The sequence below is a fragment of the Ictidomys tridecemlineatus genome, chromosome 10, assembly GCF_052094955.1.
Source record: "Ictidomys tridecemlineatus isolate mIctTri1 chromosome 10, mIctTri1.hap1, whole genome shotgun sequence".
Classification (NCBI taxonomy): domain Eukaryota; kingdom Metazoa; phylum Chordata; class Mammalia; order Rodentia; family Sciuridae; genus Ictidomys; species Ictidomys tridecemlineatus.
The window spans coordinates 97885128-97912692 of NC_135486.1; the positions used below are offsets into that span (position 1 = coordinate 97885128).

At 40.3% G+C, this 27565-nt stretch overlaps 1 protein-coding gene and 1 long non-coding RNA gene across 17 annotated transcripts in view; one reads left to right on the plus strand and one right to left on the minus strand.

The window, feature by feature from the left end:
• The window catches only part of Bend7 (BEN domain containing 7), a 141478-nt gene extending 123942 nt beyond the window's left edge, over positions 1 to 17536 (plus strand). For 10 of the 16 annotated variants that reach the window (XR_013426742.1, XM_078023509.1, XM_078023498.1 and 7 more), the window contains 2 exons: positions 8904 to 8967; positions 11377 to 17536. Coding sequence is in view for 9 of the 16 variants with exons in the window: in XM_078023509.1 (XP_077879635.1) it covers positions 8904 to 8956 (53 nt within the window). In the remaining 7 variants the exon portion in view is untranslated. Of the gene's footprint in view, positions 1 to 8903 lie in introns of all 16 variants that reach the window. The other 6 variants (XR_013426741.1, XR_013426743.1, XR_013426739.1 and 3 more) reach the window with 5 other exon arrangements.
• Positions 3501 to 5242, minus strand: LOC144367395 (uncharacterized). Its single transcript, XR_013426744.1, has 2 exons — positions 4218 to 5242; positions 3501 to 3897 (listed from the first exon to the last, which is right to left on the minus strand). It is a non-coding gene; the product is annotated as an uncharacterized LOC144367395 (long non-coding RNA).
• Positions 17537 to 27565: the final 10029 nt, after the last annotated feature.

The following is a 27565-nucleotide window of genomic DNA, read 5'->3' on the forward strand; positions in this document are numbered from 1 at the left end:
TGGAGGGACAGAACTTGAGAGGGCAGACCTAAGTGGGCAAAGAGGAAATTACCCAGAATCTGATGGGGTTCCTGAGAAACAAGCTGCCCCTAAAAGAAAACACCCACTATACCATTCCACGAAGTCACTGTCAGGCTCCTTCCAAATTACTTCCTTTCACAAGTTCACAGACCCAGAATCTGTGGTCTGGAGAACATCCTCCAGATATTCCCTAAAAGCCCGTACCTCCTGGGATTGGTCAAGAACCTTTGAATGCCATGATATCCCATAACTTGCCATAGTGCCCCACGTAGAGCCCACACTGACCCACTGTCGCCCAGGCGCTGGCACCTGCCTTAAGTGAAAATAAGGGCCCTTTCTTGCTTTCCTGATCCACAGGATCAGTGACCCTTCCATACCTGGAAGTGAGAGAAGGACACAGAGAACTAGCGAAGATTCATGGGCAAGGGTGGCCTTCTGAGAGGTGTTCAGACCTCCATATCTCACACATCACAGATGAGGCTGTTGCCAACGTTGATAAAGTTATCTGCCAACCCTGCTGTCAAATATGACAGTTAGACACAAGAGACTCACCAACTAAAGGACAGGTCCATCCTGATATGCATCTAAAAGGAAAAGGAACCACACACAGTCACAATCCCTTGGTTTACATGAATCCAAGTAATGGAAAACTCAGTGAGCAACTTTTATCCCATCTAGATAAATGAGTTTTAGCAGGCAAAAAAACTGTTTTTGTGTATGGTATGAGATTGAACCCAGGCTCTCACATATGCTAGGCAAGTGCTCTACAACTGAGCTTCAGCCCAGGCCAAAATTTCTTGATACCATTGATGATTTCTCACAGCCTGTATATTACCACATTACCGTTGTTATAACCTTGAGTTCCTATAGAATGTTGCATACTATGCAGGTGCATTAGTCCATTTTCTGTTGTTATAACAAAATACCTAAAGCAGGGTACTTTTTTTAATTGTTTTTTTAAATGACAGCCAAATGCATTACAATTCTTTTTTTAATATTTATTTTTTAGTTTTAGGTGGACACATATCTTTATTTTTATCTTATTTTTATGTGGTTTTGAGGATCAAACCCAGCGCCCCGCGTATGCCAGGCAAGCACGCTACCACTTGAGCCACATCCCCAGCCCCACAATTCTTATTACACGTATACAGCACAATTTTTCATATCTCTGGTTGTATATAAAGTATATTGACACCAATTCATGTCTTCATACATGTACTTTGGATAATGATATCTATCACATTCCACCATCCTTGCTAATCCCCAAGCAGGGTACTTATAATGAAAAAAAGTTTTAGGGGGGATGTTTTGGAGGCTGAATGTCCAAGATCAAGAAGCCCCATCTGGACTCTGGTAAGAGCTCCCCTGACTAATCACAATAGAGCTAATAGCATCATGGTGGGAACACATGTAAGAGGGAGAGATCACATGGCAAGATTGGAAGCCAGAAAGATTCAGGGGTCAGGCTCACGATTTTTATAACCATCCATTCTTGTAGGAATTCACTCCCAGAGACCGGCATTAATTCTTTCTGAGAATGAAGTCCCTGTGACCTAATGACCTCCCACTAGGCCCCACCTCTTTTTATTTTTTATTTTCTAGTACTGGAGATTGAACCCAGGCATACTCTACCGCTGAGCTACACCCTAGCCCTTTTAATTTTTATTTTTGTACAGGGTTTCAATGAGTTGCCCAAGTTGTCCTCACACTTATGCTTCCCCTGCCTCAGCCTCCCAGGAACTGGGCCACTGTGCCTTGTTAGGCCCCCACCTCTGAAACAGTCCACCATTTCTCAACATCCGCACTCTGGGAACCAGGCTTCCTTGAGGGACAAACTCAAACCAAACTATAGCAACAAGCCTTAAAATTAAACCCTTACACATACTTGTAGGCAATACAAATATCAGAAAAGCTATAGAGCTATTCTTAAAAATATCAGATTATATGCAACTTTCAATATCCCTAATTTAACTACATGAGGTATGTTCCCAGTTTCTGGAAATTTCTAATCTCTGGGTAATGTCTTTCTCTGGTTTTGCTCTCCCAGTCCTTCTGCTAGCTTTACAACTCAATTCCCTATATTAAATCCCTCTCTGTATGAAATCACTAAAGTGATTTCTGCTTTTTCTGACTACTTACTGATAAATCTTCTTCAATGTTTTTTCCTTTATACATTTGTATGAAAATGCAAGTATTTATGTTTGTATCCTCTCCTTTGGTCTTCTTGCTGAGTTCTTCAGTATGACCTTTCTGCTTTTAATTTTTTTTTTATTTTATCACTTCTTTTCAGTAACCTCTCAACAATGGCAGGCAAAATTTGATGTTTACCTCTAATTATGGTCCTCTGCCTTAGACCATTGTTATATTAGACTGCAAAACAACTTTAAAGCACTGAGAAGGCCAAATTTTTTCCTCTGGGGACAACTCTACTCCTAGCATTGCTGAACATTTTGTCCCATTAAGTCATTAGAAAGAAGGTCTGCCACAGCAAGACTCTGCCCCTGTGGACAGGAGCTATGCATAACTAATGAACAGGAAAATTGGTATCAAAATAGCCTGATCGGTCTCAATGTGTTTCTAATAACTTCCAAATCTCCCAGTCTTGATTTCCCCATACGTCTTTTTTCTTCCTAAGTGAATACTCCAAATCCTCACTAGCCCCCTAACATATTTTTCCCCCACTATCATTTTTTGAGTCTACATTTACTCTTCCTTTCTTTCCTAAATGGCACTTCATTTAGGAAAGGATTACACCAGATTCTCAAACTGTATGCATCTTAAATACTAGTTACTTGTCTTAGTCTCTAGTTGTTAAGATGCTAGAGATATCCAACCCTGGGATATTTCAGGGAAGACTTTGTCTTGTAGTAGTGCAAATACCACATAGAAAAAATACCAGATTTCTGTTTCAAATATGACGTAAATGATGCTCAGAAGAGTCAACCATTTGTCCAACATCACAGAGATGGTAAGAGGCAGAATAGGATCTGAACCCAGGTCTTTCTGATGCTGCAGATCCTGCCAAAGACTGCAGTCAGTCAGACAAGGGGAAAACACACACACACACACACACACACACACACACACACACAAACACACACACACATATATATATAAGCACTGGATTTTAAATTCTAGCAAAATACTGTCACATTGTGGTATTGTGGTATTTCTTAGATTGAGCATTTCATGCAGGTATCTCTCATCACCTCAGAAGCATTAATTATCAGGAAAACTTCAGTCCAGCAGCTTTTGCAGAGCTCATGTGTCCTGGATCACACTTACATAGAGGAATATAGTTATTACACCAAGGAGAAAGTGTGTCAGGATACAAAGAGGGAGACAATGAGTGTAGGGAGATGATAAATTCTGCCTTTATACATCTGTGTTTCACCTGTTATGACAAACATGGGTCTTTCGTGACTTGGCAAACATGCAATTAAAAAAAATTAATAGCTAGTGGCAAAGACAATACTACATGACCACCAAATCTATTTTTATTTTCTTCTTCCTGTATACAAGAAGACTACATTTCCCAGCCTTCCTTGCCCTTAGGTTGGGTCAGTGTAGCAGGGTTCTGATCTAAGGGAGGTGAGCTGAAGTGATGTATTCTACTTCCAGGCCTGTCATAGAGTCCCCTGTTGTCATCATCTCATTATCATCCTCTCTCTTCCTCTTCTGTGGCAAACTATTCAGGCCACAAGAGGAAGATAACACCATCACAAGATGACTGAAGTCCAGATCCTTGAGTCAATTATTGGAGGAGAGCTGCTAAGGAGTGCCATTTGATCTTCATCAGACAATGACCTATTGTGGTATTAGGGATGGAGCTCAGTTGTGGAGAACTGTGTGAGGCCTTGGGTTTAATATTCAGCACTGAAAAAGAAGAGAAAGAGGGGGAGGAGGAGGAGGAGGAGGAGGAGGGAAAGAAGAAGAACAACAACAATACAATGATTTATTGTAAGAGGCCACTAAGAATAAGGGGTTTCTTTGTTACTGCAGCATGGCCTTACCTATTCTGACTAATATAGTATTCACATACACCAGGGATATTCAGAATCCCACAGAGGTCCTGAGAGAGCCTCTTGGATAAATCACACATGGAAACAGGTCTTCAATATTTTGCTAAAGGATTTTTTTCATATTCTAAATTTGTATGAAGACATTTCCCTTCTCCTCTTCTACCTCTGGATTACCTTTTCATTCTTGCTTTGTTGTGATGTATTTGTTCCAAAGGGAAATAAATCAAGGACTTCATCAAAAAGCATGACACACATACTTTCCATTCTCATTGAAACGAGTCCTGAAAAGGGGGAAGTTTTTATTACAATTTTATTCCCCTTCAGAGACCACAGTGTTACTGTCCTAATAGTTACTTATTATATTTACCCAATAAAACCTTGAGTAACCCAACAGGGATGGAGTTGTTCTGAACAAGTGTTTCACATTAATATAGTCTATACATTTAGACTTTAAAATGCTGTTAGCTTTTAAATTTTTTGAAAAAGTATTAACTATTAAATATGAAGCATAATAAATAAAGCATGGTGACATATTTTATCTTTTCTTGTTGATTCAGGACTAATCTAAGTTCCTTAAGAGTGCCACACTCCCTGCAGGCCCTTTGGCTATCCCCACTACCTTAAACGGCTTTTTTCTCCCTTGTCTGGTTAAATCATTCTCATCCTTTGGATTTCAACTCAAAGACACTGTTTCCTTGGGCACAACTGTATAAATTTACTAAAACTCATCACACTTCATGTAAACAGGTGAAATTTTATGGCATATATATTATTCTTCAATAAAGCTGTTAAAAATAAAGCACCATCTGGGTTGAGGGTGTAGCTCAGTGGTAGAACCCTTGCCTAGCATGAACAAAGCACAGAACTGCAAAGTAAATAAGTAAATAACATAAATAAACAAATAAATAAATGGAGCACTGTGGAGGAGGTGAAGCAGAACGCCCCCGTTCCCTCTCAAATGTGGGATGCACACAGTAACTTCCTTCCAAAGACTAGGAATGTGGTGGCAGGGACCAAGGAGTCCTTCAAAGGAAAGAAACCTGGAAAACTCTACCTTAGCCTACTGGTCAAGGTGAACAACAGTGGTCATGTCATAGTTGGTACCCTTGATATGATGTCATGCAAATGGTACCCCAAATCCACAACTCTTATCTAATCATGAGAAAAATTCCAGTAGAGATAAGAGCGGGGGGATTTATGTTCCTCCTCACCTTGATTGTAGGAACATAAATCCCCCCGCTCTGTACCTGCAGGTTATTCATAATGATTTCCTTCCAAAGAGTATGGTATGGTAAAAAGGCATATACACCCGATGATACTACCTATACCAGGAGATCAAGGTCAACATCTTCAGTGATAAGGCACGTTGAGAGAATGTACTCTTGATACATTTGATGAAAAAAAATCACTTTACCTTTGTGGTCTTCCTCCCAAAATTCATAACCCCAGTCTAACCACAAGGAAAACATCAGACAATTCTAATAGAGAGAATCCTAAAAAAATACCCAACTAGTACTTTTCACAAGTGTCAAGGACATCAAAAACAAGTGTGAGAAACCATTACAGGAGCCTAGGAGACAGGACTACTCTCCATGGTACCACAGATGACATCTCCCTGCCTTCATTTATTCAATGTCTTTCACAGCCAAAAAGCAGAGTAGGCAAACAGGACACAGATAAAGTCTCAAAGTTCAGTAGCAGGATCAGTTCCATGGCAGTGTGGTCAGTTCAGTAGCTGTCCCCATCAGAATTTTACATGGTTAATATCCTTTTTATATATAATCAGAATCTTGATTTTTACTGTTACATTTTACCATATTCATTTCCTAACATTATTAAAAATTACTCACTTACCTGTGGAATGACTGTATAATATTAATGTCGCATGGTGTTTCATGCCATAATTTACTTAACCATTTCCCAATTGTTGGACATTTGGATTATTTCCAGTTTTTGACAATTACAAATAACACTGACAAATATCATTGATTCTTTCTTTAGACTAGATTCCTATAAGTGAAATTGCTATGTCAAATATACACATATTCACTTTTAAAGCTTTTGAAACACAGGAAATATCTCCCCTCCTCTGATATTAACCCAACATTAGATCCTGTTTTCCTACATATGTGTTCTCACCCCCTGCCCACCTTACCACCCAAAGCACAATTATTAGTTCCCATAATTATAGGGTTCTATGATAGCTACTAGGAATAGAAAAGCAATACAGCTTCCAGGAGGGGCAAAAGGCAAGGAGGGGCATAGAAACACTTGCATCTGTGAAGCGCTCCTCTGCAGAACTCAAAGGTTCAGAAATGAGGTCTCATTAATCTCCAGAGGATTGTTACTTTTGCCTCTGATACAGACCCAAACACAAATTGCATGCCTTGGCTCTTATGTACACAATTGCAATGCTCTTGTTTTCCTGAAATTCTCTAAGATGGCTTTTTATACAGTGGGATTTTCCGTTCATGCACACAACAAAAGCCCCAAACTGGGTTGGTTCATTTCTCACCCTCCAAATCCATAAAAGGAAAAGAGGAAGGACAATTAGTTCCATTGTAAAAATGAACAGAGAAATTAAGGAACCCAGCCCTGAACATCCTTGGCAGAATAAAATGGGGATTTAGCCCAAACCCTGGTTGAAAATTGCACAAGAAGGTTGCTTTCTTTCAAACTTACCTGCTTTAACCTTCGTGCATAAATAGACTCACCATTTCTGCCTTCTAGACATTTTTTTATGTAATAATATTGAAACCAAGCCCTGGTTCTGGAGCTGTAAATGGTGGCCCAGGTGGGCTGGAGCACCAGCATGGAGCACAACCCACTGAAGCATAGCCCCCCATTTAGAGCTCCAACTGAGAGCCGAGAGCTTCAACACACCACTCAGTGGTAGTGGAGGACAATTGGGCTTTGCCAGCTGTGACCCTTGGAACTGACAATGGTAGGCATCCCCAAACCTGCTTTCTCGTTGCAGAGGTCTGCAGCTTAGACTCCACATGTCAATAGAAGCAGAAAGCTGACTTTCATCTCAAACTCCAGTTTCAATATCACCAAGTTGTATACTTTAACAAATGATTAAAATATCAATTTCAAGTTATCTACTATTTCACAATAAAAAAGAAGGAGGGAGACAAGAGGGTCAAAATCAGAAAAAGGGATGTAAGGACAGAAGCCAAAGTTGGAGTAGCACTCTCTGAAGAGGCGTCAAGAAGCTGAGAAAGGCAAGGAAACTGATTTTCCCTGGAGCCCCCAGAAAGGACTCCTTTTGAACTTGGGAACTTCAAAATCATAGATAAATTAAGCTACTAAGTTTGTGATAAATCGTTACAGCCATGAATAGAGACCTATACATGAACACAAACCTTGTTGTTTTATTAGAGATTGCTAATCTGCTTTGTAGTTGATTCACATGACTTTTTTTGGGGGGGGTTGAAAAGAGCACATTTTATTTATTTATTTATTTATTTATTTTTTATTGTTGGTCATTCAAAACATTACATCTTTCTTAATATATCATGTTTCACAATTTGATTCAGAAGGGTTATGAACTTCCATTTTTATCCCGTATACAGATTGCTGAATCACATCGGTTACATCAGTTGCATTTCCATTGATTTACACATTGCCATTCTAGTGTCTGATGAATTCTGCTCTCTAACCTATCCTCTACTATCCTCCCACCCCTCCCCTCCCCTCCCCTCTTCTCTCTCGACCACCTCTACTGTAAAAACATTTATTCCACTTGTGTTCTTCTTCCCTTACCCCTCAATTCCTCTTGTATGTAATTTTATATAACCCTGAGGATCACCTTCCCTTTCCCTGCAATTTCCCTTCTCTCTCCCTTTCCCTCCCCCCTCTCATCCCTATTTAATGTTAATCTTCTTCTCCTGCTCTTCATCCCTACTCTGTCCTAGGTTACTCCCCTTATATCAAAGAAGTCATTTGGCATTTGTTTTTTAAGGATTGGCTAGCTTCACTTAGCATAATCTGCTCTAATGCCATCCATTTCCCTCCAAATTCTATGATTTTGCACGTTTCTTAATGCAGAGTAATACTCCACTTTTAAAGTGTTCCATCAAACACTCCTACAGTTTGGGTACCAGTTGCTGATGGTTGGTTCAGGAAGGGCCCTGCTATGGTTTGACTGTGTCCACCAAAAGTTCATGTGTTGGAATCTTAATTCCCAACACAATAGCACTGAGAGATGATGGGGCCTTCAAAGAGTTCTTAGGTCATTAAAGGGAATTAATGACTTTCTGATGAGATGGGATGAATTCTCAGAGAAATGAGAAAGTTCTTCCTCTTTGGAAACTGGATTAGTAAATGCAAGAGTGGATTGCTATAGATTGAGTCTGTTTTAGTCAGCTTTTTCACTCCTGTGACTAGATATCCAACCAGCACAACTGTAGAGGAGAAAGAGTTCATTTGAGGGCTCACAGTTTCAGAGGTCTCAATCCATAGACAGCCGACTCCATTCCTCAGGGCTCCAGGTGAGACAGGAACATCATGGCAGAAGAGTGTGGCAGAGGGAAGAATCTCAAATGATGATCAGGAAACAGAGAGAGAAAGAGTCTCCACGTGCCATACACAAATATATACCCCAAAGCTACACTCCCAATTCCCACCTCCTCCAGCCACACCCTACCACTTCAGAAACCACTCAGTTAATCCCTATCAGGAGATTAATTCACTGATTGGATTAATACTCTTACAACCCAATCATTTCTCCTCTGAGCCTTATTGCAGTGTCTTACATGTGAAATTTTGGGGGACACCTCACATCCAAATCATAATAGAGCCTGTCCTTGTTTTCCCTCTTCCACACATTCAACTGCTTGTCCTGCTTTCCCACCACAGAAGGACACAGTGCAAGGCCCTCCCAGAAGCAGCCATCTGATCTAGGACTTTAGCCTCCAGGAGTGTGAGTACATAAACTTGTTTTCTTTATATATATTTCCCAGTGTCAGATAATCTGTTACAGCAACAGAAAACAGACTAAGATCAGACTCACTCTATTATTTGACCAGGGTCTAATCAGACTGGAATTTGCTGAGTGATTCAGGCAGTCAGAAAGTGGCTCCCTTTTATGAAAAGGTAAGTCTGACAGTGGATTCAGTTAACAGTATCCCAAAGAGAAATATTTCTCCTTAGAAAAATAATACTGAAAATTCATGCAGATTTGAATTGTACAATTTATGAAAATTACATCTGTTGTGATCCAAATGGGAGTGTTCTTAGGGACCACATTCAGGTGTTCACTACCTCCCAGGTCTTGCCTCTTCCCTAACTTCCATAGCCCTTGGCCCAACCTCTGACCCCTCTGTGCTGTTCCTTTGAGTGCTAGAGCCAAATCTTATAGTATTTCACCACATAATCATTGTAGATTGTATGCCAATTATTTTGCAAAAAAAAGTGGAATGTAACCTTTATGCAAAATTGTTTTTTTAAAAACTTGTGCTTATATTACTTAAAAAATATTAATTACAGAGTAAATTATATTCCATGCTTTTATAATTATGTCAAAACAAATCCTTTGAAAAGACATAAGTGAATCCCCACTGTCATGCCCACCCACAAGAATGGGGTCCGAATTAGAATAAGATATATTTCATGCTTGTATAATTTTATCAAAATGGATTCTACTATCATGTATAACTAAAAAAAAATTAAAAAATAAAATATCTTGACTGGAAAAAATGAATCCTAATGTTATGTAAAACTAAAAATAACAATAAAATTAAAAATATCATTAATTGCTGGGTGTGGTGGCACAGGCCTATAATCCCAGGGACTTGGGAAGCTGAGGCAGGAGGATCGTGAGTTCAAAGCCAGTCTCAGCAACTCAGCAAGGCCCTAAGCAACTCAGTGAGACCCTGTCTAAATAAAATACAAAAAAGGGCTAGGGATGTGGCTCAGTGGTTAAGTGCTCCTGGGTTCAATCCCTGGTACAAAAAAAAAAAGTAATTATTAAACTATCTTTGGTGAAAGATTAGGATGTACAGAATATTTGTGAATATACTTTAACATTATGGTAGTGATTATGTGGTGAAATACAGTATTAAACTTGACATATATAGCACAGGATTTGTTTTTTCATCCTTATGCCTAATTAAGGAATAAATGGCTTTCTGTTTGATATTCTTCTAGATGAAGGGAGAACGTTCTCCAGGGTATCCTAAAAGATTGAAAAGCCAAGTTTCCCCCAGGATATCTGTATTCTAAGTGGCACCTAGAGATGTAATATCATTTGCTCCAAAGAATTGACAGAACTTTCCTATCTAGTCCCAGCATTACTTCAATAGGTCTTTACTCCTAGGCAAATCCAGGTGATGTTTCACTAAACCTACAACCTACAACTGGTTAAAAGTCCATAACAAAGAAGCTTCTTATCCATTTATCCTACTTGGTTCCACAAACTTGATAACTGCCAATCAAGTCAGAGACAGGTGTTGTGGCTATTGCCTGAGCTGCACCCCAGGAGCTGCACATCTCCTTCATGTGGGGGCACCAGGCAGGGACAAGGGCTCCGCTGGCAGTAGTGTCACAGCCACATATATTGGTTCAACATTATCTTCACAGGATTTTGGGGCTGGGCCACAAGTGGCCATGGTAGAGATCATGGATTTTCTAAGAATCACAGAGGTGCCCTTTTGTCACGTGAGGACAGACACATACCAAGGAGGAGTGGAACTCAGGTGGGAGCCACGGCTGCCCTGGCATTATTTAGACTCTGCCAATCACCTCTTCCCAAGAGCAATCTGATTGGTATTGGCTTTTCTTCCCTTTAGCTAAGGTAAATAGGGAAAAAGTGGTAAATCCACCTGCCCTTTCTTTCTCCCTGTTCTCCCCAGGAACACCTCACCCCCATACAGTGAATCACTTAACACCAAACCAAAGAGAAGGAAGTGAAAATAATCATTCCATTGCCACTCGATGTAATACTTCTCTATGTAGCTTTTTGTTTTCTATTTAAAGAAGGAATGCATGCTTACTGTAAGTAATTTGGAAAATAGAGAAAAAGCAAAGGAAGAAATAAAAATCATCTGTCATCCTAACATCTTGAGATAACCACTGTCCCTTCTCCCACATTCTCTGCACCTTCACTTTGCTTAATGTTTGTTCATAATTCTTTTAGATTATTTTATTCTTTTTATTTGCTTATTTTTCTGACTATCTCAGTGTAATGTAAAGTCTTTGAAGGCATGAAATTTATCTCCCTGACCCCCCCAAAAAACAGTGATTGGTTCAATAAATATTTGTTAAACGAATAAATATTTTAGGTATATCATGTTCTCTTTCATCTTTTTTTAATTTTTTTGTTTTATTTTAGGTGGACACAATATCTTTATTTTATTTTTATGCGGTGCTGAGGATTGAACCCAGTGCCTCCTGCATGCTAGGCGAGCACTCTAACGCTGAGCCACAACCCCAGCCCTCTCTCTTATTTTAATATGTATGTGAGTATATAAAATGTTTGCCAAGTGTCATGTTCATTAATTTTAGGAATCATTGTATGACTAAGAATTCCAAAAAGAATATCTAAAAGATGGATGATTTTTAAAGTGGACTCAAATTTACTCAATTCCATATTTACTCTCTTCTCAGAGATTTTCAAAGTAGCCGCTTTGGTGAATGGGCCCTGGGGTAGAACTGATGAGCAAAACTGATATTCCAGTAAAGTAAAGCCCTTTAAAGGCACAGTTGGCAGGACCATGAGTTCCCCGTTAGCATGATGAAGCTGCTGGTGTGTGCATGGACATAAAGGTGAGTGGGGTTTCCAGATACAGGGCTGAGCAGGTGGGATGCAATGGAAGGTAATAGGAGTGAGGGAGCAGGTGAGAAAACAGAGGCCTCTGATGGGTGGTGAGTTGGAAAGACAATCACTCTTCAGTCTTAGATTTGACCTCACCTTAAAATTTTTGAGCCCAGATATGATGGCACAGAGTTGTAATCTCAGTCACTCAGAAAGCTGAGGCAAAAAGATCACAAATTTGAGGTCAGTTGGCAAAACCCTGTATCAAAATTTTTAAATAAGTAAAGGCCTGGGGATGGAGTTCAGTGGTAGAGTGATCCTGGATTCAATCCCCAGTACCACACACACACACACACACACACACACACACACAAACACACACACACACAGGGCTGGTTGCGGTGATGTACTTCTATAATCCCAGATACTCAGGAGAATGAGGCAGGAGAGTTACAAGTTTGAGGCCAGCCTCTGCAATTCAGGAAGACCCTGTCTCAAAAAAATATATAAAGAGCTGGGGATGTAGCTCAGGGGTCGAGCACTTGCCTAGCAGAAGTGACCCTAGGTTCGATCCCCAGCACAACAAAAATATTTTTAAAAACGTTTAGAGCATTCAAAGTGACCATTTCAAATCACCTTTACCCTACAACGACATTTTTCTGACTTTCCTTCACACTATGGTCTTTCTTCTCAAGGGTAATAATCCTTCCGGACTTCCCTTCCTTGTACTGTACTCTTACTGGCACCTTTGATTATGTCCTCTCTCTTCAGTATTTCCAGGTATATTCTTTCTTTCCCCGTTTTTGTGAAAGTCCTCAAACTACCAGATCTTAAAACAAAGTAAAGTAAGATTCCTTCCCATGCATGCCACTACCCCTCCCTTCAAATCCATCTGACTGAAAGAGAAGTTGACACCTGTTACCTCCATCTCCTCCCTGCCCCCTCTTTCCTTAATTTCACTGTAATCTAGTTCCCAGCTAAGGCCACCAGTGACCTTCTAATGGCTCTACCTAGAAGCCTTTGCTTGATCCTCATCCTTCTCCACCCCTCTCTGGCACCTTATGCCATAGACTTCTATTGTCGCCTATCTGGGAGGTTGTACTGCAACCTCCCTGAAATTCCCTCCTCATTTTTCTCTGTACCCTCCTAATCGTCCTTCATATGGAAGACAGAATAGCTTTCTAAAGTGCAGTTGTGTTCCTACAGGATTCATTTCATTTCTTTCTATGGCTCAACCAGTAAATTAGTAAAAAATGTTAGCTACAGTGGGTCAAGATTTGAGAGAGACATTTAACAACTCTCTTCATCCTTGGAGAAAAGTTGAGAAATGGGGTCTAGTCAGTACAAATGCTTGACAGACCAAGACCTTCCATAGATGAAAACTGGATATCTCTAGCTACCACCAGCTGTGGGTGAAGTGGATTTGGCCACTGCCATTGCTCAAGGGTACCTGGTAAATTATAATAGAGTAGCCATGCCCCCCAGGCACAGCTCTATGGACTTGTCCCATAGAGATGTCAGACCAAGTCCCTCTGAAATCTGACGGCAACAGTTCTGTGTCACTCTTCTGAAGACCATCAGTGGATTCCTTCTGGCTACTGTATTAAGTACAAATTTCTCAGCTACCCACAAAGGCTCTTCATAGCATGGCCCAAATCAACTTCTCCATGTTTGTCACCCAAATGCTTGAATCACCACCACCACCAAGTATGCAAATCCAGCCGTGCAAGATACTTACTTGACCGGGTCAACCAACTCTCCAATCTCTGTCATTACATTCAGCCTTTTCCCATCTCCAATTCCATCTTCTCCACAAAATCCTCCTCATAGTCCCTTCTTTCCTCTCTTCCCCCATCTCAATAGCACTTTTTACTCTTCTTGCAACCTACTAGTCACTGTGGTAGTTAACAATTACTAGCTTTATCTCTACCTCTAGACTGCAAAATTTTTGAGGGAGAAAGGTATAGAATGAATTTGGTAAGTGGTCAGAGAAGGAAGGTAGGACTTAGATGGGGAGAGGGGAGCTCAAGGGACATTCCCAGGCCAAAGAAACTTCAGGAACTTTACTACGGAGGCAATTTTTTTTTTTTAAAGAGAGAGAGAGAGAGAGAGAGAGAGAGAGAGAGAGAGAGAGAATTTTTTAATATTTATTTTTTAATTTTCGGTGGGCACAAGATCTTTATTTCATTTTTATGTGGTGCTAAGGATAGAACCCAGCGCCCTGCACATGCCAGGTGAGTGCGCTACCGCTTGAGCCACATCCCCAGCCCAACAGAGGCAATTTTTAAACTGACCTTATCATTTGTGTTTCCTTAAGAGTTATTTTGTGTTTTTTTTTTTCTTTCTTTCTTCTAAATAGTATAAATAAAAGCACTGAGGAGAGACTGAGCACTTTGCTTTTTGAAGACAACTGGTCTACCTGGAGTGGAGAGTACCTCCATTACATAACAAGCTCAGAGTTGGAACTTTGTTCTTTTAGTGCCAATCCAAGACAGGTGGTCAAGAGTTTGTTAAATGACTTGATTCATTTGTTATAATGAATAAGAATGGAGAGGTGCATTTGGGTCAAAATGATAGAAGGTCTTGAACGCTGGGCCAAGGATAACACATACGAATTCTTGACTGGGGATATAACTTCTGTACACGAATTCCCTAATTATCTTGTATGGTTTTATGTATTTATTTGTTTATTTATTTAATCCATGTTTTTAATGTGCTCAATTTTTAAAATTTCTGTCTCTCATTTACCTTGTCTTGTTTTGTTTGTTCCCAACACACTGTCACAGGCATTTGATGGCTTTGTTTCCTCCCCTTTTGTCATTTCCCACCTCATTCCCTAGTACCGTACTCCCCTCACATTGGGCATACAAATTTCCTTTGCTAGCCTTTCCTTTCTGCTCCTGGGGGAGGTGCAGAAGCAGCTGTTTCTTGTCTCTTCAGGTGCATGCTTTTCTCTTGAAAATTGTCCCTTTTTCTTCCACTTGCTGTCCAGCTGCCTATGTGCTTGGGTTTTGGCTTCCCCAGTTTCCTTTAGTGAGATTCTATTCACTTCCCATGGAAGACTGCAGGGGGAAAGCTAATCTACTCCAGAAAGCAATCAGGAATTCACTGTGGATTGATGTGTTGCCTGTACTTGTTGCTTCTTTTCCACAACCGCTGGGAGGGGCAGCAGTATTCTGCCAGCCCAGGAGTTGAGCATTCTAGAACTCTGGCCATCTTGCCTGTGGAAATGACATGACAATGACACCTTGAGCTTGCACTTTACCCATATCATCCACGGAAGTTTTACCTGCACTGATCTCAACCTTGAACAATGTGGCACTTAGGTTTCTGCCTTTACCAACCAACAAAGATATTTTACAATTCAGAAAAATAGAAAAATTTTCCCAAGGCCACAGAGTTAGCAAGTGGGATGACCAGGATTCAAGTTCCAAACTTTCTTTCTCAACATGTGTGACTATTATGGTGTGGGTATGAGATGTCCCCTCAGAGCTCCCATGTTAATGCAGGAATATTCAGAAGTGAATGATTAGATTATGAGAGCTGTAATCCAATTGGTCCATCTTAGTTAGAATGAACTAACTGGTAAATATAGGCAGGTGGGACGTGGCTGGAGAAGGTGAGACACTGGGAGCATGAAAGGATACATCTTTCCTTAAGCCCTTCTGCCGTCCCAGCCCCTCTCTCCTCTTCTACCTGGCTGCCATCAGCAAAGCAGCCTTTTTTCCATCATGATGCACTGCTTCACCTTGGGCCCAGAGCAATGGATTCAGCTGACAGTGAACAAAACTTCTGTATCCATGAGCCAAAATTAATTTCTCCTCCTCTAAGTGTTTCTTGTCAGGTATTTTGGTCACAGCAACATAAAACTGACTAACACAATAATCTCCAGACTTGAAAGCTGCTTCATATTTTGTACTGGGGTTAGAAAACTCAACTTTTCTCTTATGTGCTCCCCTTACCCAAATTTAGAAAGGAAAAACAAATCAGCCAATTAAAAAATTCACTTTTGGGGCCGGGCATGTGGTTCAAGCGATAACGCACTCGCCTGGCATGTGCGGGGAGCTGGGTTCGATCCTCAGCACCACATAAAAATGAAGATGTTGTGTCCACCAAAAACTAAAAAATAAATATTAAAAAATTCTCTCTCTCTTAAAAAAATTCCCCGCCCCCCTCTTTAAAAAAAAAAATCACTTTTGGCTGGGTGCTGAGACAGAAGAATTGCAAATCCAAAACCAGCCTCAGCAATGGTGAGGCACTAAGCACTCAGTGAGACTCTGTCTCTAAAATAAAATAGAAAATAGGGCTAGGGATGTGGCTCAGTGGTCAAGGGCCCCTGAGTTCAATCCCCAGTGCAAAAAAAAAAAAAAAAAAAAAAAAAAATTCACATTTGAACATGTTAAAACATAATGCTAACCCTCTTGTAAACATATTAGACATGTTGCCTTTATAAACATTCCTTGTCCAAAGGGCTTTATGGAGCCCAACAACTATCTAACACCCAGGATCAAGCAATGTTGATTGTCAAATTAGGTAGAAGATGTCTATAATCCCAAATACTCAGGAGACTGAGATAGGAGGATCTCAGATTCTAGGCCAGTTCACGCAACTTAGTAAAACCCTGTCTCAAAATAAAACAGGAAGGGCTGGGGGTACAGCTTAGTGGCAGAATGTGTAGCATTCTTGAGGCCCTGGGTTCCAGCACTGCAAAGAGAAAAAAAAAAATTGTGATAAGACAAACATTGCCTCAGAAGCCCATTTACCATATTTCCCATCATCTTTTCTCCTCTTCTTTCCCAGATGTCTCACCTTTTCTGTTATTAGAGGTGTTCTTTTAAAAATTGCCAAGATTTTAAAGAGTCCATCTACTTCTATTTCCTCTGAGTTTTGCCAGCCCAGTCTTCCATTTTTGGACCTTGGATACACCTAAGGCACGTCACAGATTGGAAAGCACATCTCCCTCCCCTAGACATGGTCAACTTCACAGAATCTCCAAATGTTCCTAAACTAAAGGATGATATGCATACATCTTTTCCTTTCAGGGAACTTAGCGCATAAATTCAATTTTTCTAATTAAGAAAAAATTAGATAATTCAAAAGATACAAAAGGGTATACCCCCATCCCAGTCACCAGGTTTCCAACGTGTGTGCTACAACTGTCCCCAGTTTCTTACAATTCCTAAATTCTCTTAGCTTTTGCCAATTCAAACAAGAAAGGTTTATGTGATCAATGTTTACAGCAGCTCAATTCACAATAGCTAAACTGGGGAACCAACCTAGATGCCCATCAGTAGATGAATGGATAAAGAAACTCTGGTATATATACACAATGGAATTAAAATAGAATAAAATCATGGCATTTGCAGGTAAATTGATGGAATTTTAGAATATCATGCTAAATGAAGTAAACCAATCCCCCAAAACCAAAGGCCAAACACTTTCTCTGATATGTGGATGCTGATCCATAATGGGGAGGGAGACAGAGGAAGAATGAAGGAACTTTGGATTGGGCAGAGGGAAGTGAGGGGAGGGGAGGGGGCAAAGGGGGAGGAAAGATGGTAGAATGAGATGGACATCATTACCCTAGGTACATGTATGAATGCACGAATGGTGTGACTCTACATCATGTACAACCAGAGAAATGAAAAGTTGTGCTCCATTTGTGTACAATGAATCCCAATATATTCTGCTGTCATGTATAACTAATTAGAACAAATAAAAAATAATAAAAAAGGTCTATGTGAATTATTTACTTTTCTCTGTGACTTTATGCTTAAAAGAAAATTCACCCACTCAGTTCAGAAAACATGAATTCCTACTGCACCTTCAGTCTCTTCTAAATGGTCTTCCTCCTAGAAGCCTCCCCTACCCCTCCCAAGCCTGCTTCAAGTGACCCTCCTACAGGCTCCCAAGGCCTAGAGTATTTGCCCCATCATCCATCCTGCTTATTGTGCACAGCAGAAATTGCCTGTCACCTAAAGGCTTGGGACCAGCCCAGTGCCTGCCACTTAAGAGGCTTTCGGGAAAAATGTGTTGAATTCATGTACTTTCTGATTAACTACATATATTCAAATTATGCACAAAATTTTGGGACTGCAATGGTAGACAGAGCCTCATCTCTGTCCTAACCTTCCTGACATCTTCACATAGTTTAAACAGAGAATCCCTTTAATTGATTCTCCTCTTAGTCTAAGTCCACATGATGACACAATCAGCATGTAATCTATTCTTTCTTTTCCTGTTACTGTGTGTCTTCAGTCTTTATTTATGACCAAAATGTGGCCTAGAATTCCCATTAATCTGTGTTTGCCAAGGGCTCAAAGCCTGACAATTTTACCCTGCCTTGTAATTTTTTTTTCTTTCTCCAAAGTGGTATTTAATTGACTCTCCAGCACCAACAATTGAGAATACTGGCAAGAAATTAGCAGTGAAAACACACCATCTGTTTTTAAAACTTCATTCAAAAAGTAACATGCAGTTTACAAATATAATGTCTCAAAATATATTCAGAGGCAGGTGTGTTGGTGCTCTGGGATGTCAGAGCGGGAAAGAGAGGACTAGGCTCAGAAGTCAGCTGAATCCCAGCTGGGCCTCTGACAGCTGCTGGATTCTGCCTTGTGGGGTTACTGAGCTGAAGATCGCTAATGTCTACTACACCTTTGGTATTGCTAACAGAAGAATGGTCCTTCCTGTGCTATGGTGACATCTAACGAACCCGTCATATATAAATTATTCCAAAATTCAAAGCTATCTGAACTAGTTGGGCACAGAGGCACTGGCCTATAATCTCAGCAACCTGGGAGGCTGAGGCAAGAGGATCACAAGTTCCAGGGCAGCCTGGGCAAGTTAGCAAGACCGTGTCTCAAAATAAAAAAATAAAATAAAATAAAATAAAAAGGGCTGGGATTAGCTCAATGGTAGAGACTTTGACCATGATATTATGAGGTCCTCGGCTAGCTCTCCAGTATTAAAAAAAAAAAAAGTTTTTTAACTATAAAAATCCTAGTTAAGTGTAATAGAGCATTAGCTCTGTATAATGGCTTTGGACAAATCACCTCATCCCAACCATAGTTTTCTTGTATCTAAAATGGTGAGGTGGGCTGGAGTGCAGCTCAGATAGGCTACTTGCCTAACATGCACAAGGCTCTGGGTTCCATCCCCAGCACTGAAAAAAAGGTGACAAGTTTGGACTAAAAAAGATTATCATGCCAGGTGTGGTGACACATGCCTGTAATCCCAGCAGTTTGTGGGGGCTGAGGTGGGAAGATGTGAGTTCAAAGCTAGTCTTAGCAACTTAACAAAGCCCTAAGCAACTCAATAAGACTGTCTCCAAATAAAATATAAAAAAGGTAAGGGGATGTGGCTCAGTGATTAAGCACTCCTGGGTTCAATTCTCGACACCAAAATGAATAAATAATAAAAAAATTAAAAAGACTATTGTCTTTCAAGAAACAAAACAAGTGCAATAGGTAAAACTTACTTGGATTTTTTTTTTTTTAATATGCAGTGCTAAGGATTGAACCCAATGCCTCACACGTGCCAGGCAAGCACTCCACCACTACTGAGCCACAACCCCAGCCCCTTACGTGGGTTTTTGTTAAAAGAAATAAAGAGGCTAAAACATTTAGGCATTGCTGATATATAGGTATGACTACCTACTAAATATTATGGAATTATTAATGTTCCTAGGTGTGCTGGTACTTTTGAGGGCATGTGGAAGAATGTCTTATTCAAAGGAAATGCACACTCAAGTGTTGCAATGTTTGCAAATGTCTATTTAAAGGAATGTGAGTTTGGGGAGTGTGTGTGTGTGTGTGTGTGTGTGTGTGTGTGTGTGTGTGTGTGTGTGTGTGTTTGTGTTGTCTATGTACATAGACAGAAAGTGATTGAGAGAAAGAAGTAGAGCAAATATATTTGAAAAGTAAGCGAGCACAGGGTTCCACACCTATAACCCCAGCTTCTATCTTTCACTGGGAGCTGCCTTGCGGTTCCTTCTTGGAAATCATTCTCAATGTGTGTTTGTCTTCATTTGTTCTCCTATATAGTTTCCTCTGCCTTCCTTATTGTCAATATTTTCCTGTGGATTTGCTTCCTGTTCTATGCAGTAATTTAGTTCTCTAATTTGCCTCACCTTGGCTGAGTTCTTATCACCTCCATGTCTTTTCCATTATCTCAGTCTCCCTCCTCACCCAGGAAAGGAGGAGATTTCATACTATCTGCTACCTTTCTGTAACCCTTTGTTCCAGCCAGACTCCTGAGTTCCTTTACAATCTGGGATTGTGTATTTAACTTAAAATACACACAGAGAGGTTGGGCGTGGTGGTGCATGTCTGTAATCACAGAAGCTGAGGCTGAGACAGGACCAGCCTCAGCAACTGGGAGGCGTTAAGCAACTCAGTGAGACCCTGTCTCTAAATAAAAATAGAAAATAGAGCTGGGTGGCTCAGTGGTTGAGTGATCCTGAGTTCAATCCCTGGTACAAAAAAAAAAAAAGAAGAAGAAAGAAACCCACAAGTATATGCCACGCTTTGAGTTCAATCTCCATCACTGCAAAGAAATAATGTATATGTGTGTGTGTGTTTATAAAATGGAACCAAGGACTGAGGCTGTAACACTGTGGTAGAACTCTTTCCCAGCATGCAAGAGGCCCTGTGTTTAATCCCCAGCACTATAATAAATAAATAAATAGCCTATTCTGACAGTGCCCCACTTCCAGCTCTAGTCTGGCTAACTCAACCCTATGTGTTTTAGAGAAGAAAGGCATCTTCTGGCTTCTTATCTCCAACCCCACCTTAGGGTGGAGTTTGCCCTTGAATGATGGCTGCCTCCTGCCCTCTACCACCCCTTCCCCCCCCCAACGCCCGCCCACTTCAGATCCTTCTGTCATTTCACCTTTTCTCTGGTTCACAGAACTCTTGAAGGATAATCCTCTTTTATTTTCCTGAACTTCTGAACTCCTCCTGCATCTTTCACCTCTAGTCTTTGGCAGTCAGCCTCAGATTCCTTTATCTGCCTTTGGCCGGGCTGAAACTTTTGCCCAGGCTGAAACTTTTGCCCAGGGTGACCAACTTCCACTGATTCTCAGTTCATGCCCACTTTGGATCACACATACCATGCTGTTTTTCTTCGTCCCTTTCCTCCTCTTCCTTTTAGCTGAGCAAACTTTCCCTGTGTCTCAGTGCACTGAGATTCCTCTGCACTCTGCTCTCCACCTGAGGAGCCCCCTCCTGGTGCTCCCCACCCAACTCTTCAGCCTGATCCCTGGCAAACTGAGATACCCTTTAATCTCACAAGTGACAAATACCATCTCCCCCACCTCCCCAAAGGAATTTCTGCTGTGCCTGATCAGTTTCAGGAGTCCCATGTTCAAATTTACAGACTGAAGCCACATCTGAAGCTCAGTAATCAGGTGACCTGGCTCTGCTCTCAGGGGTGGAGGGATTGTCCCACCTTACCTGCTATGTACAACCCTGTCTTCTTCTGTCCATGCCCCAGCCCTGCTCAGTATTTTACTTGGCTGGGGCCTCGTCAGCCATACCAGAATAGCATGTTTCATAACTGTTTTCTTTCCCATTGAAGACATAAAAGTGTTTGCTTTTTGTCTCAACTTGGGGTGGTGTGATTACAAAATTAATCAGAGGCTCCCATTTTTATCCCCAAATATTTTTTGAAGGTATGTCATGAAATCTCCCTCTCTGAAGGCTTAGTAACATCTTTTCTCTAGGAACCTCACTTTCACAACGTGTCTTTGGGGATTACACTCAAGAGATTTTGTAATCTAAATTCTCCTCACAAAATTCCTGCCTTGAAATATTTTTCAGATGACAAAAATCTCCTTTCTAAGTGGTAGCTGAACCATTTTCTTCAAAGCAGCCAACAAGTTGTGTGAGTCCCTTTTTGTTCAGTGAGTTTCCTTTTTTCTTTAGGAAAATGAGAGAAAGTAATAACAGCAGCATTTTCTACCGCTGACACTTCTCAGTGAGCATAATTTTTCCTCTTTCCCCCTGGGCCCATGTCAACATCTGACTGTTTTCTACTCTCTTCTCTGTTCTGAGTCTGTGACTAGAACTCATTAGAAGAAAGTTGTTCCCTGTTAATTCCTGTAAGCATATCAGCCATTCAGTTAACAGGTATTTCCTAAGCATGTCTAATGAATAGTGATTCATCACAAAAACAGACTGGACCAATCCCAAAATGGCAAAGTGGTGAACAAAAAAAAAAGTGGTCATCTACCCCTATTGTAGCATGCATGGTGTCAGAGAGGAAAATCTCCTGCACTTAGGATCCCTGCCCACCATTTCATAGGAAGCAAATGCAAGTGCTTTCAGGAAGAAGTAAACCTAGGACCTACAGAATCACAGAACTTTAAAAGACTTGCCAGAGGGCAGAGAGTGTTTTATCCCACTGCAACAGAGTGCCAATGTGCAAATGTTTTTTTTATTGATGATGGCAGCAGGTTTGAGGCATGTCCCTGATGGTGATGTAGGACATGCTTCAAATGTGAATCCAACATGGAAGCTGGAGTTGTGGCTCAGTCGTGGAGCCCTTGCCTAGTAGAGAACCCAGGGTCCAGCACCAGAAAACAAGCCAATGAAAACCATGAATGGACTCCATTCAGATTTTAGTCATCTCTATTCTCTTTTGTCAAATCTTCCAGAGTAACCAGATTTTGTAATGCTGTTTGAATGGAAGTAAATTGGAACTGCTTACATTATGTGATTAATTAAGAGTCAGCTTTGACTACAGTGACTAATTAATACATTAATCCTACTACTATGACATTCTGCCCATCAGGAGGTAGGCCTATTACTCACTGAAGGGCTAGTGAAGACTGCTGGCCTATTAGTTTCCAGATAGTAATCAATTCACACTTTGCTTTAAAATTGTTAACCATTACCAAGAGTGGTGAGTCTTACTTGCAATCCCAGGAATCTGGGAGGCTGAGGCAAGAGGATTGCAAGTTGGAGACCAATCTTAGTGACTTAGCAAGACCCTGTCTCAAAATATAAACAAACATTCTGGAAAAAAATTAAAGGGCTGGGGAGGTAGCTCATTGGTAGAAGGCCCCTAGGGTCAATCTCTAGTCCCCCTCCCCCCCAAAAAAATCAGTAGGACAACACAAGAGAATTACTTAACCCTAAAAAGGAATGTGGTACTAACATATTCTATATTATAAATGAACTTCAAAACATTGTACTAAATGAAAGAAGCCAGAAACAAAGGGTCCTATATTATATGATACTATTTATGAGAAATGTTCAGAATAGGAGAATCTAGAGAACCTAGAAAGAACCCAGCAGGTAGCTCCCAGGGGGTGGGGGAGGGAGCATGGAAAGGGACTGCTTGCTGATGTGAGGTTTCCTTCTAGGTGGTGAAAATATTTTGGAATTAGAGGCAGTGGTTGTATAACATTAAGAATGTACAGAGGCCGCTGAATTGTGCACTTAAAATAATTAATTTTTATCTTATTAAGCTTTTCTTCAATTAAAACATAGAGAAAGAAAAGGGGCTAGAGCACAGCCAGGTCAGACAGATCCCAGTTGACCTGCAGGTGCAGGTACCACACCCCTAATCCTCCCTGGTTTATTGATAAGGGAAGGAAGACCAGAGAGCATATGCCTCAGAGAGGGGCAAAGAATCAGTTAGAACCCCAGCTTCCTGGCTTCAGAATCAGACCCCTTTCACTACCTTAACCAAAAGAGTAATTGCTTTGATCTTTGAGATCATATCTTCCACAGCAACTTACTGAGCATCTTTTACAAGCCAGTCGCTGAAACCAGCTTTATCTCAAATCAAAGTTAAGCTCAAGGAGCTGGGGTTGTGGCTCAGCAGTAGAGCGCTCACCTAGCATGTGCAAGGTGCAGGGTTCAATCCTCAGCACCACATAAAAATAAATAAATAAAATAAAGGTATTGTGTCCAACTACAACTAATATATTTATAAAAGTTATGCTCAAACAGCCTTTTTCTCCCTAATACCCAGTTATTACATTCGACACTTGGTGGTAACTTATTCTAATTTTGATCTTTAATTTTTGTATTAGCTCTTGAATGGGCCCAAGGGATTGATGATCTGAAACTTTTGCCATATGACTTAAAAGGAATAGTTTTGGTTTTGATTTAACTTTAAAAAGACAATTAAGATTAAAGGGTTTTTTGTTTGTTTATGATACTGAGGATCAAAGCCAGAAGAATTCTACCACTGAGCTATATTCCCAGCCCTTTTTATTTTTTGAGACAGGGTGTCACTAAATTGCCCAGACTGACTTCAAATTTGCAATCTTCCTGCCTCAGCCTCCCCAGCCACTAGAATTACCCAGGTGCACCACTGTGGCTGGCACAGATCAAAGGATATATGACATATGTGTAAAGTTTCCATGATTCCCAAAAAATGTTAAATGGAGTGGCTCTAAGCTCAGAATAAATCAGCAGATGAAGTCCAGGTCAAGGCTATAAATATTAACTGAGGCCCCACAGTGTTCAAACCTGGCTGCCCAATACAATGATCAGGAGGCCACAGCAAGCCTGACCCTTTACATTGTCAAGGAGGGTGGGTGCACTGGAGACTGTCTGGGAGGATAGGGAGGACCCTGATGGGCAGGTGGTGATACCAGATTCAGGAAGAGGGATTCATATGAGCACATGTCCAGGGTACCCTGATTTGGACTGGGGAGGTTTGGAATTGGAGTGAACCATGAAGGTTTGAGAGGTGGTCTCTTCCCTCTTTACTTCAATACTAGTCTGCAGTTCACATTGTTTTCAAATGCATGTTGTAATTACTAGGGCCTGAAGCAATGTAAATCTGTACATACACTGAGGTGCCCATCCCAAGTGACCTGGGACCAGGTGTTTTCTAACACACACACAGTTTAAGTGTCTCAGTGCCCTTCCAGAGGCTCACCTCTTTGATTCTTATGCTTCCGTGACTTTTGCAGAAGGCAAAGATTGTCATTCTATAATTAAAGCTCAGGTTTAAAATGTAAGGGCACTCAAAGAGTAACTTCAAATAATCCCAAACACAAGCAACCAAATAAAAATAGATAAGTAGAAATTCATCCAAATTTAAAACATTTTTGCTTCAAAGGATGTTACCCAGAAAGTGAAAAGACGACCCACAGAAGGGAATACATAAAAGAACTCTTAGAACACAACAATAAGAAGACAAATAATGTGATTTAAAAAACAGGCAGAGAACCCGAAGAGACGCTTCTCCAAAGAAGGTACACAAAATTGCCAATAAGCACATGAAAAGAAGTCTACCATTGTTAGTCATTAGGGAAACGCAAATCAAAGGCACAAGGAGATACCATTTCATATGCACCAGCATGACTAGAATAAAAAATGCAGACCATAGTAGATGTTGGTGAGGATACAGAGAAAAGGGAACCTTCATATGTTGTTGGTGAGAATGGAAAACCAGCCACCTTAAAAAACGTTCTGGCAGCTCCTCAAAAAATTTTAAACATAGTGTTACTATATGACACAGAAATTCTGCTCCTTGTTATACACCCAAGAAAAATGAAACAGGGCTAGGGTTTTGGCTCAGTAGTAGAGGGCTTGTCCTAGCATGCATGAGGCACTGAGTTCCATCCCCAGCACCACATAAACAAAAACTACATAAACAAAATAAATGTCTTGTGTCCATCTATAACCAAAATTTTTGTTAAAAAAAGAGAGAAATGAAACATACATCCACATGAAAACTTGTACGCAAACATTCATAGCAGCATGATTCATAAGGGCCAAAGTTGCAAACAACACAAATGTCCACCAGCTGACCAGTGCATCACAAAAACATCATCCAGCCAGAAAAAGGAATTAAGCATTGATTCCCACCACAACAGGGACGAAGCTGCAAAATATTACACTCGGGAAAGGAAGCAGTAGAAAAGGTCACATACTGCGGTTCCTTTTATAGAAAATGTCCAGCCTAAGCAAATCTCTAGGGACAGAAAGTAGATTAGTGATTGCTGGGGGCTGAGGAGGAGAGGAACAGATACACAGTTTCTTTCAGGGTGAGGGAAAATGTTCTGGAATTAGATAGTGGTGATGGTGTTACTGTCATTGGAGCTATTCTGAAGAGGTCCTGGAGAAGGGGACTTCGACTCAGGATGAAAGGGTTCTTGAAAAAACTAGTGGACCAGGACCAGCGGGTTGACCCTTCTGTTATTTAAAGATGTGAAAAATGTTAGAGACTTGAGAAAAAGACCATGGAAAGTACCACTGATAGCCATCAATAAATTCTACAATGTTTATTGATCCTTTTCAGATACTTGTGGCAGCAAACAAAGCAGTTCACCTCTACAACTCTATCCACTTAAATTATTCTCAGCCTTTCCCCAAATAATATTTCAGAGGCTTTGAAAAAATTTGGTATCTCAGCATATGATATTTCAATTTTAATTGTATACACTAAAGAAGGAAAAATCAAGTAAATCAAAAAATACCTAATACCTCAAGTAGAAGGTCAAGAGATATCTCTGAAAAATCTTCCTGAAATAATGAATATTTTTTTTGAGAGAGAGAGAGAAAGAATTTTTTAATATTTATTTTTTAGTTTTCGGCGGACACAACATCTTTGTTGGTATGTGGTGCTGAGGATGGAACCCAGGCCGCACGCATACCAGGTGAGCGCGCTACCGCTTGAGCCACATCCCCAGCCCCAATAATGAATATTTCTGAAGTCAAAAAGATATAAAGTGCTGGGTGTAGTACAGTGGTGCACGCCTATAATCCCAGTGGCTCAGGAGGCTGAGACAGGAAGATTCCGAGTTCAAAGCCAGCCTCAGCAATGGTGAGGTGCTAAGCAACTGAGAGACCCTGTCTCTAAATAAAATACAAAATAGGGATGGGGATGTGGCTCAGTGGTTGAAAGCTCCTGAGTTCAATCCCCAGTATCAAAAAAAAAAAGAGAGAGAGAGAAAGATATATAAAGTATCTTCACACGAAAAAAAGATTGGGACATTATTAATTAATTCCACCTTAGTGGAATGTCAACAAAAAAAATATTTTATAAAATGTTAGAAATAGTAGCAGAAATTTTCAGTTTTAAAGAAAACATTGAGTTTTCTGATTATAAAACTAATGTATGTTCATCATAGAAAAAAAATTTTTTTAAGAGCCTGGGGATTGAACCCAGGGCCTTGTACATGCTAGGCAAGTGCTCCACCCCTAAGCTATACTTCCAGCCCTATTTAAAAAAAATTTTTTTTAAATCACAAAGATTTTTTTTTAAAAAAGCTCATAATTCTACCATTTTTATTAATACTATTACTATTTTTTTTGTTTTCTAGTCTTCTATTTGTGTTCAAAAATTTTACTCTTTATGTAATTGAAATAAAAATTGCCAACACTTAAAAAAATGAATTTATACACAAGTCAGATATTGAGGCACAGCAACTTATTCAGGAAAGCAAAGAATACACATTCCAAGGAGGATGTGAGCCATCTCAAGAGAGAGAGAGATGCTTTGGAGATTCTCAGGCTCTACTTTTAAAGGAAACTCGGTGAGGTACTGGCATGAGAAGTCATGTGACAGCAGATGACAGTCTGCTGATCACAAGACGGTGTATAGTGGTTATGGATCTCAGGATCCTCAGACTTCTCCATTATCTGATCAATAGATAACGTTGGGACAGAATCCTATAGTATGAGTTTCTGGGAAAAGTACTGCATATTATAGGTTTAATATATCCCTTTGCTCAATATATTCCAAAAATACTTGTACTAGTAGGCTAATTAATAGTATTCAGGGCAATTTTTATAAG